This window comes from Lemur catta, chromosome 4 (genome assembly GCF_020740605.2).
Source record: "Lemur catta isolate mLemCat1 chromosome 4, mLemCat1.pri, whole genome shotgun sequence".
Classification (NCBI taxonomy): domain Eukaryota; kingdom Metazoa; phylum Chordata; class Mammalia; order Primates; family Lemuridae; genus Lemur; species Lemur catta.
The window spans coordinates 18233334-18248957 of NC_059131.1; the positions used below are offsets into that span (position 1 = coordinate 18233334).

The following is a 15624-nucleotide window of genomic DNA, read 5'->3' on the forward strand; positions in this document are numbered from 1 at the left end:
TGGCCACTGGCTTTGGTAGAGAGGAAGGAGCCTTGGGGCCTGCTGGGGGCCGGGGGGTGGGGGGGAAAGCATTTGGCCTGGGGCTTGGAAGATCCCTGGGGAGTGCTTGTGGAGGCTGCAGACCCAGGACTCAGATTGAGTGTCCCTCAGCTAGGAACGGATGTCTGAGGTGCAGGACACCTTTTCTGGTGGGGAGGGAAAGAGGCTCAGCAACTGAGGTCTTGGGACCAGCCCACGGTGGTGGAAACATCACAGCTCGTGAGCTGAGGCCCGAATGAAAGATCCAATGTGTACAGGTGACCTTCAGGCCCAGTGGAGGGGAGGTTCCACTTGTTCCAAGAGTCAGGCGCTGAGCCTAAAGCTTCGTCCTGGGCCGCAGTGATGGCTGTCCTCCGCAGGGGAGACCATAGTGCCTGCAGCCTAAGCTGCCTAAGCCAGAGGGCCCTCGGGGGGTGTGTGTCTGTGTGTGCGCACACACATGCATGCGTGCACCCTGAAGACTCACTGTGCCCCTTACCAAAACAGGTGGCGTCACCTGCCCTGCCAGCCCCCCACAGACTTCAGGCCCATGAACTCCGACGGGCGGTGTGGCAATGCTGTAGGCCGACCTTCGGACAGGTTTTCCTCTTACCTGGATGAGGACCTGCTGGGGCTGAAGCTGACTCAGATGTCACTGAATGAGTGACACTGACTCCTTATTAGTGAGCAGTGAGCAGGGTCCTGGGGGCTATAAAGTCTATGTTAGGCACGACTCACAAGGTCACAGGGACACAGCCCTGGTTTCTCAGACCCCACTCTACCCAAGCTCCCCTCCCACTCATGAGCCCAAGGACCAACACTTCTAAGTGACTAGAATGGACTCCTCCCTCAAATGGCCTCACTTTGCACCCACGTCCTGAGTCTGACGAGGTCAGAGGGCAGTCTAGTTCCTCCAAGCCCACCCCTCACTCCATAGGTATAAACCCAGACCAGGTTTCAACCTTAACCTCTCAGGCCCTGGATTAGTGAGGCCTGAAGACCTGTGTGGTGCCCAGCACAGAGCTGACGTTCATTAAGGATCCTCTTGAATGAATGACAGTCCCACCTCTAGCCTACATGTCCCTTCTCAATCTCCACCTTTTACTTCAGGAATACACAGGTGGCTATCTGGTGTTTATCTCTTCATCCCCCCTGCCCCTGCCAAGCAAGTTCTGTAATAGTTTTCCTCATGACGTCCTTTAGAAACTTTAAATTTTCAAAATAAAAGCACAACCCATTCAAACCTTCACAGAGCTGGCAGACTAATACTGCTTTTTGGAACTGGTAAACTGATTTGATGCCCATTTCTTTTATACCATGGTCCTACCCCAGCTGTCCCCCTTGGAGTAGGAGGCAGTAGGAAGATGGCATCAGTGCATCCTGCCTGTCTGCAGACACACCTGTGTATGAGGCAGGAGACACGCCAAGCCTAGTACCTATAGAGACTGGGTTTCCCAGGCTAAGTGTCCAGAGAGGGCATCAGAATCCCTGGGATCTGCTCCTCGTAACTAGTTAGGCCTGTAACATCCATCTTAGGTTCCCCAGCATCATTCTCTCTCTCTTAAAAGAATAATACCCATGGGAGATGGAGCTTCAGATAGGCTGAAGCAGCCCATCTGGGCCTGAATATTGTTTAGTGTAGAAGGTGGGGAAAGCATCTTGGTGTCAAAGCTCCAGCTGTGGGGGTTAGGTGCCTGCAAGTCCCCCTCTGTCATTCCCGTTGAGCCAGGCAGGCCTTCAGCACCCTCCACCACTGAGACTCTAGACTCAGCAGTGACTCAGTCACTGGGCAGCCATGATGTTGGGCTTCTGCAACTTAAGGGTCTTGCCTTGGTGCTGCTCCACCTTCATGAATGGGAAGGTGTTTATTGATTGTTGGGGATCAAAAGAAATCAGCCTAGGGCTCACTAGTCCCAGCACACATCCCCAAGGGCCTCTGGCCATGCAATGGAACTTTAGAGCCCTCTCTTTCTACCTCTAGAACAGACGACTGACTCTGGCCTGTCTTTACCTGATTGGGGATGGCTTCCTGCACTGATCTGATTTTTTCCTCCTCATGAAGTACAGTTGTTCTCACAGTGTGGTCTTCAAGACCAGCATCATCTGGGAGCTTATTACAACTGCAAATCCCTGGCTCCACCTAAGACCTACTGAATCAGAAACTCTGGTGGTAGGACCACGCTATCCATATTTTAACAAATCCCCAGGGGATTCAGATGCACGCTTAAGTTTGAGAACCACTGGTATTGTATTACCTAAGAAACCCAAGTAAGACACCTCATTTAGTTCTCTGATCTGCCCAGGTGCATGCAGTCTGCGGCTACAGAGAGTGTCTTCCCATGGCAGACAGGCTACCTACCTCCCACACTTCCAGCACGCAGCCCATCATCTGACCCCTGACACTGCAGAGGGTACAGGCCAGATCTGGAATCCACTGAGTGCCTCTTCATGAGCAATTTTCTCCTAGAAGGGCAGGAGGAATTCTGATGGCTGTGGGTATTACCATAGCAACTGTACCTTTCTGAAGCTGTCATGGACTACAGGAGCAGGGAGTAAGCAACGCAGACGAGGAGAGTCTGACAGTGGATAAAGCACAACCAGCAGATGAGGGGCTGTGACCATAAATGGAAGCTCAGGATGGCTGGGATTTATGGCTGTTGCTTCCTCAGGACCCAGGTTGCCTTTGGTACTGCCCCAGAGGTCTTTAATGCTAAAAACAGCACCAGCCCAGGCTACGGTGCCGTATGGCAGCCTGGCTCACCCAGGCACAGTAACACCGTCAGTATATTCTCTCAAAAAATCACCTACCTAGGTTAAATTAGGCTCCTAAATGGCCACAGAGCAATTAAGAAGGAAGTGCCCAGTATCAGATGACCACCTTCACTGCAGGTCAGGGTTGGGAAAAGGGACCTACCTTCAAACATCTGGGTCCTAAAGCAGATGCCCGCATGTCACGAGGCACCTCAGAAGCCTTAGATAATCGTGGATAGTCTAGCTCTAAAAGAAACCAACCGTCAGCAAGAACTAACACAACAACGGAACACACTACGTATCCAAATGCTGGCATCAGAGCCCACCCTTGTGGCCCTCTTTCCCCTCTTCTCACTACCCTCCAGGTGCTGGTGAACAGTGAGAGGCCAGGGCTCTGCACCCTTCCTGTGGGTGAAGCTAACGTTCCTCCTTCGCAAGAGCACCTGCCAAGCCCAGGCTGCAGGGCGGCCCACTGCCCACATGCCTCCAGCACCTCAGCTGGCCCAAGCACTCGGCTGCTTGGGAGCCACTGGTGCTTTTAGTCTGTTCCTTTGGCTCCTTCTGCCCTGAAGAGGCAACAAGCTCATGAGAGGAAGGGAGAGGACACTCTGCCTTGTCCTCAGGAAACAGTGTAAAGTGTGGGAAGGCAGGATTGCGGGAACATGGGTCACCAGTGTCACTTCTGAGACCTGTTGTAACCCCCATACCTGACCTCACCATCGGTTGGCAGTGTGTCCCAGAACTTTCCATGTGGTCACACTCACCCGCACCCTCTCTGGCCACCCCCCCAGGCAAGTAGGGTCCCTGTCTCCTCAGTGGGTGGGAGTCCCCGCTGGCTCTCTAGGGCCTCAGCTCGCTGCCTGGTCACCGTGCGGGCTGGGGCAGGCTCCAGCAGGGCAGGGCTCTCTCCGGAGGCTCGGAGGGTAAGTGTTCTCCACACCTGAGCCAGCTCGTCTCCCATTTTCCTTCTTGTCCTCACACTGCTGGAGCGATCCAAGCTGCACCTGCCCCTCACATCTAGCACTTAGGACACTGTGGGCCTAGGGCCCAACAGGGCACGGGCACATCCACATCACCCGCCTTGACCTCCTTTAGAAATGGGAGTAACAGGGCCAAGAGACAGGCGGAGAGGAAAGGGCGGGGAGACTGAGCTCCACCCCCCGTTTCACCCCACCGCTGCTTTCCCAGATCTCCGAGGGGCTGCAGCCACGCGCGGCCGCGGGCGCGCTCACGGGCTCTGCACAGGCCTCCCCCGAGCCGAGGGCAGGGGTCTGCAAGGTGGGTGGGGGGTGCTGGAGAGCCAGCTGTGGGGCCTCTCGCTTCATACCAGTCACTGCCCTTTATAAATATTTATAGCAGTTCTTCTACTAAAAATAACATCCTGGAGCCTAGGGAGGAGAAAAAAAATAAATGAAAATCACCAGGAATTGGACTCGAGGATCACGTGTGCCCGAGCCGAACGGAACCCCTAGGGGAGAAGCGGCGAGAGCAGCGCCCCCTGGCGGCCCCAGGCAGCCCGCCCGCTCCGCTCCCCGAGCCCCTCCCGCGGAGGAAGCCGCCGGCCGCCCCTCCCTCCCGGGCTGCAGAGCAGCGGCTGCATCCTCGGGGCAGGCGGAAGCCTAACCAGTGTGTGGCTATTTTTAGCACTGTGGCCAGGGTGTGAATGTCTATAGAACTGAGCAAGGCCTGACGCTTCTTTGCACGATAGAAGAAACCTGTTGGTTTTTAAAGGTCAAAGGTAAGGAGCAAACGTGCCCCCATGCTAGGGCACACCCCACGTGCTGGCCAGACGCCAGGAAGAGATCCATCAGGTCACCAACATACAAGAGCATAGTGCTTTTTCTTTTCTCTTTTCAACGTCCTGGTAAGCTCCTGACGCACAAGTGAGACCATGCCCTGAGGGGAGTGCTGGAGATGCTAGTACATGCAGGGCTATAGGGGAAGGCCCACCAGCTGCACTTCGCAGTCCCCCACCTTCCCACCGCTCTGGCTCCCCTCTCCCTGGCGGGTGGAGTGACGTCTGGCAGCCTGCAAGCCTGGTCCAGGTGTGCAGCGGAAGGATGGATAGGAATGTGCCTCTGGGGGAAGACCTTGCCTTCATCAGGTTGGTGCCAGCTCGCTCCTCGTCCTCTGTGCCTGTGCAAGACAGACTAACGTTAGTCATGGCCACTGCTGAGGTTCAGGGCAAACGCCTCTAAACATCTGCTGGGAACGAGAGGATCTGCAAGAATGGGGCTGCTAGCATGCTCTGCACCTTTTGAGTGTGGGGGTGAAGGGGCATCCTCTCTTCCCTGTGGTACTTACAGTCTTCTTCTGCAGCCATTGTTTAGGTCACTGGGTCAGGAAATGTTTCCATGGAAGAATGAACAGAATGGTGTTTGAAATGCAAGGTTTGGAATGTGGTGGTTTCTTGGGAAGAAGAATTGTGGCCCAGGAGAAGGGCAAAGAGGACCCAGATGTGCCTATAAATACTGACAGGACCAGAAGGAAGCCTTACTTAGCCTCAGGCCAGCAGAGAGCAGAATGGAAAGTCCATGAAACTGAGGCATCTTAGTTCTTATGCTTTTCATGTGACTTTTGACTGATGGTTTCTCATAACGCCTGACTGTGGGTCAGAGGACAGAATTAGGAGGTAGAAGACCCAGCTGATCCCAGTCCCAGCACCGAGTTCCCGAGTATGGGCCTTAGGTTAGGGGGTGGGTGGGCAAGATGGCTCTGACACCTTGCCTTACACCCCAGCTCCTCTCTGCCCCAGGGCGCAAGAGGGGCTCTCACAGGCTCCTGCAGGGTGAGTCAGTTCTTGATCTCCCTAGTTGGCTGCAGCAGCCTACGCTTGCTGTGGGGAGGGGCCTTGTCTGAATGTGCACAGTGAGTTTAGGGAGAAGCCTCTCTCCAAGCCCCTGAGGCTCTGTGACTTCCAGGGAACGTGTGTTGCCCAGGTGCTGCCCACCCCAGGGCTTGCCTGATCCCAAGTCAGCACAGGCTGCAACTGCAGGGAGGTCGGGGCGGGAGCAAGCGGAGGGGAGGGGCAGGCTGGGGGAGGGCCTGGAGGCTCTACTGGGATGACACTACTTGGAAGGGTCTGAGAAGTTCCTTTTCTGGATAGTGGGGCTGTGGCCCTGTTTTTTTTTTTTTTTTTTTTAACCCTGAAGCAGCTGCCTAATTTTTAAAAATTAGAAGTGGGAGAGGGGAAGGAAGAAAAGATATAAAAATGAAGAGAAGCCTTATGGCTGCACCAAAGGAATCTATACTTAAAGGAAATGTCATGAACTGACTGATCATCCAGTTACTTTCATCCCTTCCTTTTAGGGAGCTGACCCAGAAGTTGCAGTATCTTGGAGTTGGGACTGGAAAGAGTTAAGGTCTTGAGATGGAAAAATGGGAATGACTAATTCCTAAAGGCAATGGGCACTTTTATTCATTTATTCTTTAGGAAGTGAGAAGGTGCTTGGCTAGGCCCCATGCCTGGGGGTCAGCTTTGCAGTCACTGTGATCCTGCATGACTCAAATGCGTCTGTGGGCCAGGGACTAGGACAGGGTGCAGTGCTGGGCGACAGAATCCAGAGGTGCACTGGCTGAGGGAGAGGAGCACGGGAGGCAGAGCAGCCCAGGAGGTGGCCGCGATCAGCCACCAGGGCCTGTTTCAGCCAGCAGTGTCAGGTCTGCCAATGCCACACCGACACAGGGGACACCAGGTCATGCCACAGACAGTGCAGGGCAGAATGGCCCCAGCCCGGAAGCAGGGCAAGGCGGGCAGGCTGGCAGGGCTGGGGCAGAGGGGAAGGTGCAGTGGGCTCTGTGAAGAGAATGCTAATTGCATCGCCAGCTGTTCAGATCGCCCTGGCTTGGGACCCATGACTGATGGGGAAATGAAGACGCTAAGTAAGAAGGGAGAGGGCTGGGGAAGGGCGGGGACACACTGTGTACTCACCCAAGCTTCCTCTTTGTCTGGGCTCCTCCGCTAACCTGTGGCAGCACGGGCAGAAACAACACACCGAGGTCACACCCAGGGTCTTCTCACCGCCTGGACCTTCCCGTAGGGGGCTTTCCTGACCCACCCACCCCAGGGACTTCTGGACCTGCCTCTCCCCTTTTTTACTTGAATGTTGACTTTTCCTGACCAGGTATGGTAATGGGGTACAGTCATACTATCTACAACTGCCAGAAAGTAGCCACGGGGACAGAGATGGAGAGAGGGAAAATGATATAATAATAATGAAGTGGAAACAAAGCCCCCTTAAACTTAGGGAGCAGTTAGTTACCTCGGAGGGCAAAGGTTATCTGGTTCTGAAAGTTAACCAAGTGAAAACAAGGGAGCCTTTGATTGGGGCAGTCTTTCCCTCCTGCATATGCGTCTGCTGCGGCATGCCAAGTCATGCTGTAGCTCACCCTGGAATCTCAACGCTGCCTGGACCCTCAACAGCCTGTGTCTATTCTCACAGAGGGCCGCTGCTGTGCAGACACGCACCAGGGTTCTGTAAGTGTGCAAACTGCATTTACAGCTCCCAACACTGGGGATGGGCAGGTCCTGGGAGAGGAGATTATGAAGGACACAGGAGCATAAAGGAGGCTCTGGAGTAGCCGAGATGACTTTAGGGCTATGAGGGTTAAGTTGTGTTAGTCTCTCCTTCATCTGTGGAGTCCTGCTTACAGTCAGGGTGAGGAAGGGTTCCCCAATGGAGCAGAAGCATTCCCTAGGACGCAGCCAGACAGAGCCAGGGTAGAACAGGGAGAGGCATGAGGTAGGAGTGATTATGGTTGGAAAGTCTGGGTTGGTGTGAATTCTTAAAAAGTGCCCATTTGGCTCTCACAGGTTTTGTACTGAGCAATGTTTGCCTTGACCTGGTGCTGACCAGGTTGTGTTTAAATTAAGTCAGCATGATTTTAACCCCAAAGAAGCAAATATTCTCTCTTTCCCTCTTTCTTTATGGTTGATAGTAATTGACCCCTAATGCCCAGATGACCATAGTTACTACTAGGTCAGTCTACAGTAAAATTTCATGCCTAGATTATGGCAGAGAATCAGAAAGTCCACCCATAAAGACACTTAGTCTTGTAACTACACCCACCTAAGGGCTAAATTGTAGCTTCAGGGACATATTCTAGGACCTATATAATGTTGACAAACATATTTTTTAAAACTCTGCTATCTCTCACCACAAGTCTTAACATTCTTGCCCTTAGGGATGACACCAAAAAGCCACAGAAATAAAAATTCAGGCATTTGCATGAAAAGGTTTCATGTAGACACACACAAACTCTGGTATGTGCACTGAGAGAGAGAGATCCAAGGGCAAGATGCATAGACAGAGAAGAGATGCTGACAGGCAAATTGGGTGTACCCCTGGGGCCAGGAGGTGCCTGGCAGGGGAAACCACACCCAATTCATGTGTGAGATGCAGCCCACTTTTAGACTGGGGCCAGGGCCAAGGCCTAAGTGACAGGCAGAGTCTTAGGTTTGCTTTGGGGGAGTGGAGAGAGACTGAGGAGAGGCCATGGACAAAGCTACCGGGGAAGGGAGGGTGCCTGGGAGAGGAGGCCAAAGAAGCAGCTGTTACGTCTTCAGACAGAATATTCCACATGAATGCTGGGATTTGTTTGGAGCGTGCTTGTGTGCATGTGTTCGGAGCATGTGTTTACATAGTATAAATTTATCTCTGTGTATCTCCTCTTCACCTCATGCCCTTCTGCCTTCTTTCCTGTCTGCATGGGGACATCGGTCATCTCTACATTTCTACGCAGCATTTCTGGATGTTTGCCTCACTGCTGCTCTCCACTTTTACCTTCTGACATCATTGCCAAGTATGTCATTCTCATCAATCCATCACAGCTGCTGTCCACCTTCCCCAGGCCTGGCTCTGATGCACTAGATGAGTTCAGCACCTGCAGGATGCTTTTCCTCTTCTCCCAGTGTCTTCCTCAGCAGTTTCAGTGCCCCTTGCCAACAAATTCCTTGCCCCCTGAGACTCCAAAGACCTCTCTCTGTTATCCACACTAGCCCCTCTGGGCCAGCAACACTGCAGGCCTTCTCTTTCCATCTCAGAGTCCTCACCCGCATCTCCCAATCAACCTTCTCCCTTCCTTACGACCTTCCACTCCACTTAGTCTACTAGTTCTGCGCAGACTAACGCATGGGCGTTGAAGCTAGAGATACCTGGGCCAAATCCAGGCTCTGCCATTTATTCCCTGGCAGGTGATTTCACCCCTAGAGTGAAATCAGAGGAGGAGGGTGTGTTACAAGCTCAGCATTAGGCAGGCACCTGTGAGGGCTCCTGCCCCCTCCTCCTCTTCCTTACCTTTGCCTTCTTAGGGTGACAACTCCATTCTTCTCCCTGATAGGGAGCTCTCTATCACATCACCCTGTTTACTTCCTTCCATTTGTTCATTTACTGACAGCCTACTAAGTGCCTGGCACTGTTCTGGGCAAGGAGAATACAACATGAACGAAATAGACTAAAATCTCCACCTTGAGGACCTTACACTGTGAAGGAATCCAGCAACAGACACATTAATGATAGAAAGAATAGCTAACTCTCAAACGTCCAAAGAGAATTTTATCTGTTCAGTATAACATAGAAGGATGAAGATTAAGAGCATGAAGTTGGGAGTCAGAAAGACCCAGTTCAAGCCCAACTTCTGCTGTGTAATAGCTACATGAACGAAATCTCTCTGAGCTTGTTTCCTCTTCAGTAAAATGGGAATATTCTGCTCTATCTCACAGTGTTGTTAAGGATTACATGGGCTCACACACGAACATCATTCAGTGCTCTTCCCATGTGACACATATTAAAAGGTTTTATATAAAATGAAATTAGGAAGGCATTGTCCTTTGCTGACAACTTTCTTTCATTCTTCAATGAAGCCATAAAACCATTTGGCTATTCTAGCTCACAATAATCTCTTCCTTTTCAGAAACCCTTATTGTATTAAACACTCAAAGTTTTATGATTAACTTTTTCTGTCATTTCATTTTATCTCTTGTTTATTTTGCATATCTTAGTCTTGCTTTCCTAACTAGATTATAAACTCCTTGAGGCAAGGGGTCATGTTTTGTGTTTTACTGTATCTGCTTCCTGTATCCCAACCATCTATCACGGTATCAGGAAATCAGGAAGCTTTTGTTGATCGACTGACATTACCTCTTGTAGGGTAAGACTTGACCGTGAGATATGGGAGAAGCAGGTAGAAGGAACTGTGGGGTCTGAAAGCTTTGGGAAAAGTGGCAGCAGGAAGGAATGCAGAAATAAAGGGTTTCATCCGGGCTACATAGCATTGCTCCCCATTCAAACTAGGGCTACTGCTGAGCTGCCTTTACCTCTCTCTTTCCCATTCTGCATCTTCTCTTCTTCTTCCTCTGCACCTTCCTCTGCTGTGAAAACAAGTCCAAGGAGGCCAGTGACCCTTCAGCACAGCACAAGCATAGAAGGAGGGAAACTTCTGAAGCTTGGGATGAAACCCCATCTAAAAGCTTGTGGCTGCAGGCCTCCAAGGGTGCTCAAACTCATCCAGTCTGCACCTGTGTGGTCCATGCCCCAGCACTGTTGAATAGAAGCCCATAAGCCCTGAGTCCACTGCTGCTGGCTCAGGTGACTAGGGTAGGGGTGTGGGGGAGCTTGCCTCTACTCTATCCCTGTTTTCCCTAAGGTGATGACATCTACCAGGGATACATCTAAAATCTTGTATTCAGGTTCAAGAAAGCAAAACCATAAAAGTACACAGTGGGGGAATACCTAGATTAACACTGGTTTCTGAAAAAAAAATCCAGAGGTTATAGCTGATGACAAACTTAAAATGACTGTGCAGTGCAAAGTGGCTGTGTAGGAAAAGCTAATGCCATCTAAGGTGCTTTCCCAGGAGCCTACATAAGGGGCCACAGATGCCCCGGGCACTGCAGGGATGAGATCCCCTGTGATAGATAGCAGTGTGCTCTGGCCTGGGCGCTCACTTTGAATTGGGGCCTTGGAAAACTGGGCCACATCCTGTGTGGTCAAGCAGGACGGTAAAGTGAAAATCATGTCACATTTGGAATGGCTAAAGGAATTGGGTATAGGAGGCTAAAGAAGACAAGACATTGGAAGAGCCATGCCACGTAGCATCAAACACTCGAAAGGCTAACCTCCAGAGGAGGGACTGACCTTATTCTGGGTAGTTTTCAAGGAGGGGAACAAGGATAAATCAGTTACAGAATGGCAGATTTTGGCTCTCAATTAAGGAAGAACTTTCCACTGATTAGAGCTGGTCATGGATGAGCTCACTGGAAATATTCAAACAAAGGACTTTTATACTGGGTGGCAAGTTGGATAGATGACTTCTAAGACCCCTTCTAATTCTAGGATACTGTTATTTGTGAAATATTTTTTAAAAGACAAGAAGGACAAACTATGGATATATATAGCATGTGTATACTATAAAGAATATATGTTCACGCCTGTAATCCTAGCACTCTGAAAGGCCGAGGCGGGCGGATCGTTTGAGCTCAGGAGTTCGAGACCAGCCTGAGCAAGAGCGAGAACCCATCTCTACTAAAAAATAGAAAGAACTTAGCTGGACAACTAAAAATATATAGAAAAAATTAGCCGGGCATGGTGGCGCATGCCTGTAGTCCCAGCTACTCGGGAGGCTGAAACAGTAGGATTGCTTGAGCCCAGGAGTTTGAGGTTGCTGTGAGCTAGGCTGACGCCACAGCACTCTAGCCCGGGCAACAGAGTGAGACTCTGTCTCAAAAAAAAAAAAAAAAAAAAGAATATACGTAAAGATAATCTGAATATCTACTCTCATCCTAACAAAAAACCTGTAAAATTATTAATACTATCAAGGAGATAGTAAAAAGGTGTGGGTGTTGGGCAAGGCTCTTCCATTCATTGAGAAATGGTCACTCTCACATGTCAAGGGAGTTTATTTCTGCATTTTACAGGGATACTGTGCTATGTGTGGATTCAGTGCTTGGGAGAGTAGAGCATCAGGGGAAGAGGCCCCTGTAGGACTCTGGGTTTGACATCTTGTCATAGGTGGAGTAAAACATTGGCTTACTGTTCTGAAGACCTAAGTTCTAGGACCAGCCTTGCCCCTTCAAGCTGCATGACTTCAGGCAGATCACTTTTCTGATAATTACTCACTACATTTCTAAAGTTAAGAGGACTGGACAATGTGATCTCTGAGATACCTTCCAAATTATACTCCACAGTTTTGTTAAAACAATCCTTTTCTACTATGAGAGATTGCTGAGTATCCCTATAAACTTTTAATTTTCGTGAAGCTGTTTGGTCTCAATGTGTTTATGTTTAATGATATCCAGTTACCTCTCAGCCTCGTGTGATGAGCTCATGAGCCACTTAGTTTGCATAAACCCTACTAAGTGGCCATGAGGCACAAATGTAGTTAATTTCCATGGCCAGAAATCACCTAAGAAATTCCCTCAATGTGAGATTTCTGGCATCAGTAGGGAGCTATGGGGAAAGGACCTTCTAATCACTTGTGAAGTCATTCCCGAAGGCCATGACCTCTTCTGTTTATGTGTGTGGGGCAGGGGCTGTGCTTCTGTTTGGGGTTGAGAAACTACCAGAATGGAGAAGTGACACCATAAAGCTGCCCGGGCAAGAGAATCAGCATCTTACCTTAACTGGAAAGACCAACTTAGGCCACACACTCATTCTCTTAGGCAGTCTTGAGAGCAAAACTGTGGGCCAGACCTTGGTCTGGTCCCATGACAACCCTAAAGGCATGTGCTTTCTCCTACAAAGGTCGGAAAAAACACCCAAGGCTTATCTTCCCTAAGAGTGTTAGAATAAGTGTATGTGTTTAAATGCTCCATGGAAAAGCTGCTTTATATTTTTATGTGATAACCCTGTTAAGCTACTTCAAGGTATTTAAAAGCACTATAGCACTTAGGAAGGGAAGCCATTTGTTTAATACATAATGTGGAAATCCCCCCACTGTAAAATAATTAGTAAATATCTGGCAGCTACGTAAACTGATGGAGTCACAGGGATTCTTGGAGATATGATGATATATGAATGGCCTTTTATTTTCTCTGTCTTTCCTAGGTTTTATGTAAGGTGACATGCCATGAGGTGAAGGTCTTTGGGAAGTCTCTGAAGTGGCTGAGTGATGGAGAAGCTGAGAAAGAAGTCACAGGTGAGACCGAACATGAGGCACAGCGGAGGCGACAGACTCGGGTCACGGACTTCGAGTGAAATCTGAGCCTGGTCACGGACAAAAGGAGGGAGTAGGGTTTCAAAACCAAATCGGAGAGGAGAGAGCAGAAAGGCAGCTGGGAGAAAGTCCTGAAGCTTTTGTGGCTGATTTGGTTCCAGACCTCCGGGAAAGCTTCAGAAGGAGCCGGGCAGTCAGGCCTGGGGAGAGAGTGGCTGCGGACAAAGCACAGATGGAGGACAGAGTGTGTGGGGGAGCCTAACTGCGCTTAAAGGGCTGGATTTCTTTAAATTCAGCATTGTGTTTGCTCCATAAGGGCATTCTTAAGACAAGCCTGAAGGCGTCATCGTCTCTATGCGATCCTGTGCGGGAAGGGCTCTGGGGTGGAGATGTCCAGCGTGCTCCTGGAAGGCAACAGCTGAGTGGTGAGATGAAGGGGTGTGCCAGGTGGTGAGGCTCTGCTGGTGTAGGGAGGAAAGGGGAAGGGCGTGGGTGCTGAAGGGGAGATTGGGCAGGAGCTCTGGGTTTCACCTGAATGGAGCTCCTTCACCAGGGATGACATGGTGTTGGTGATGGAGTCAGCAGCCACCAGCAGGTCATTGCGGAGGTTCCTCCTCGTACCTGAGGGGAGTCAGAGCAGATGGCAATGCCGGGGTGGGTGCGCATGGAGGAGAGATGGCCCAGCAAATGCCTCAGTTCTGCCAGGCCTGTGGACCTAAGCGGGTGGGGCAGCTCCACCCCCCCCTAGGCACAGCAGGAACACAAGGCACCGAAGTCCACTGTGCTCTCTCCCTCTGCCTCATGGCCTGAAGAGCAGGACCTATCAACTCCATGCTTTGTAGCCACCATACAATGAAAAGACTTGGGTTCCAGAACAGGCATTCCCCCCGAGGTGTTCCTCAGCCTCAGGTGGGACTTTCCTCTCCAGCACACCTCCCACCTCCTTGTCCCCAACCCTAATGAGACTTCTTTCTTAACTCCCACCCAGTGACTTAGCATTGCTGGTGTCTAGCTCCTCAGACGGCTGTGGCAATTCCATGCTCACTGTGCCTTCAGCAAGGTCCTATTTGGAGTACCACCCCTTCTTCTTATGCTTGTTCTAAAAACCTTCTATGCCAAATACATGACTTTGGGAATTATTCCATCCAATTCCTCTGGAGGAAGCAAAGCCCAAAGGACAAGGTGCTTCCCACAACCTAGAAAGAAGAGCACAGGACCCCAGGAGGCCTGTTCTTGGCACATACACAAAGCCCGCAGACCTCTCGTTGAAGATCAGCCCGTCTAGGAGAAGGGGCCAGCACTTGACTTATTTATACTGTCTGTGAAAATTTGATCATTTAAATCTAAGAGCACAAAAGAAAAGAAGCTAGAAAAATCTCAGCAGGAAACTTGTACATGTTTCCAAGCCCCTTCAGCTCCCACTGTACTCTGATCCAGAAACTCACCTTGTGCAAAGGCCTCCTGCACGTCTCCCCCAACTCCGCTCAGCGCGTCCTGTGGACAGTGGGTGGGCGTGGAGCCGGCCGACGTGGAGCGCACCGGCATAGGCATCGGGCGGCCGCCCCCGTGAGTGGGAGATGTACGTGGGGACCCTGTGGCTTGAGCCTGGGAGATTCAAAGAGATAAAACATGTTCTCTCAGGTATCTGACCTCTTTGAGGAAGGGAGAAAGTCCTTTTTCTCAGTCAGTCTGAGCCAGCCAAAAGGCCTCAGTTCAGTGGTACATGATCATGTTTGAAAGAAGGAGGTCAGGCTGCCTCCAGGACTAGAGAGAGGAAGAAAAGAGAAAAAAGGAAGAGGCGGGGTGGGGGGACAGAACACCACGGAACAGACCGAGAATGGGAGGGAAGAAGAGGCTAACACAGGAGGACTGTCGGGCAGACTGAGCAGAGTGGTTGGGTTGGGGATCTGGGAGGGGCTGGCTCACACAGTGGAGAAATAACACACAAACATCTTTCATGTCTGTTTGCAAACACATTCGTGTACACATTCTCATTTGGTCCCCCAACAACCCATGGGTACAAAGGGCATATATTTTTGTATCCATTTTATAGAAGAAAAACAAGGATGAACAGAGTAAGAGCGTTGTGTCAGGCGGCACAGCTCGCCTGTGGGAGACAGGGGAGTAACCCCTACGACTCCACAGCAGCGGCACGCGCTCTGCAAGCCACAGCTCCCATGCCACCTGGAATGTGCTCCCAAGAGTGTGTGTCGGGACCTCGGCTGCAGGCTGCTTCCCAAGAGTGGGGCATCAAGGCCTGGCACGCTACACCTGCTGAACACACAGAGCGAGGTTTTCCGTGGGCCACCTCGTGGGGACGAGGTGAGAATGGACATATGTTAAGTAGAAACCGAACTTTCCTTGTGAAGGCCACGGTATGGTTTTAGAGAAAGCTTGGAACAATGGGAAAAAATAAATAAAAGAAGAAAACTAGTTCAGGGCAGCTCCCTGAGATTTGGGATCCGCTGCTCCCCTCAGAGCAAGGGGAACTGAGTGTGGCAGGTAGACTGGGGTTTTCTGTAGAAGCAAAACTGAGAAAATATAAGCCAAAGTGTGAGACTGAGTTCAAATGAAGATAGTTATCATTCTGGGGATCTAGATCAGAAACCCCACATACAAACAGAATCTGCCCCAAGTAGGCACATGGGCTGAATGCACAAGGTTCACCTCAGCACTGCAGCCGTGTGGGCACTGAACAGAAAC

General features: G+C 50.7%; 1 protein-coding gene across 4 annotated transcripts in view; it reads right to left on the minus strand.

Annotated features, from left to right (window-relative positions):
* Positions 1-4590: 4590 nt before the first annotated feature.
* Positions 4591-15624, minus strand: part of DTNB (dystrobrevin beta) — a 220036-nt gene continuing 209002 nt past the window's right edge. For 3 of the 4 annotated variants that reach the window (XM_045549188.1, XM_045549190.1, XM_045549191.1), the window contains 5 exons: positions 14367-14526; positions 13453-13542; positions 10085-10138; positions 6701-6735; positions 4591-4905 (listed from right to left, as the gene is read on the minus strand). In XM_045549188.1, coding sequence (XP_045405144.1) covers positions 6731-6735; positions 10085-10138; positions 13453-13542; positions 14367-14526 — 309 coding nt within the window. In that variant the 3' untranslated portion in view covers positions 4591-4905; positions 6701-6730. The remainder of the gene's footprint in view (positions 4906-6700; positions 6736-10084; positions 10139-13452; positions 13543-14366; positions 14527-15624) is intronic. The other variant, XM_045549189.1, reaches the window with a different exon arrangement.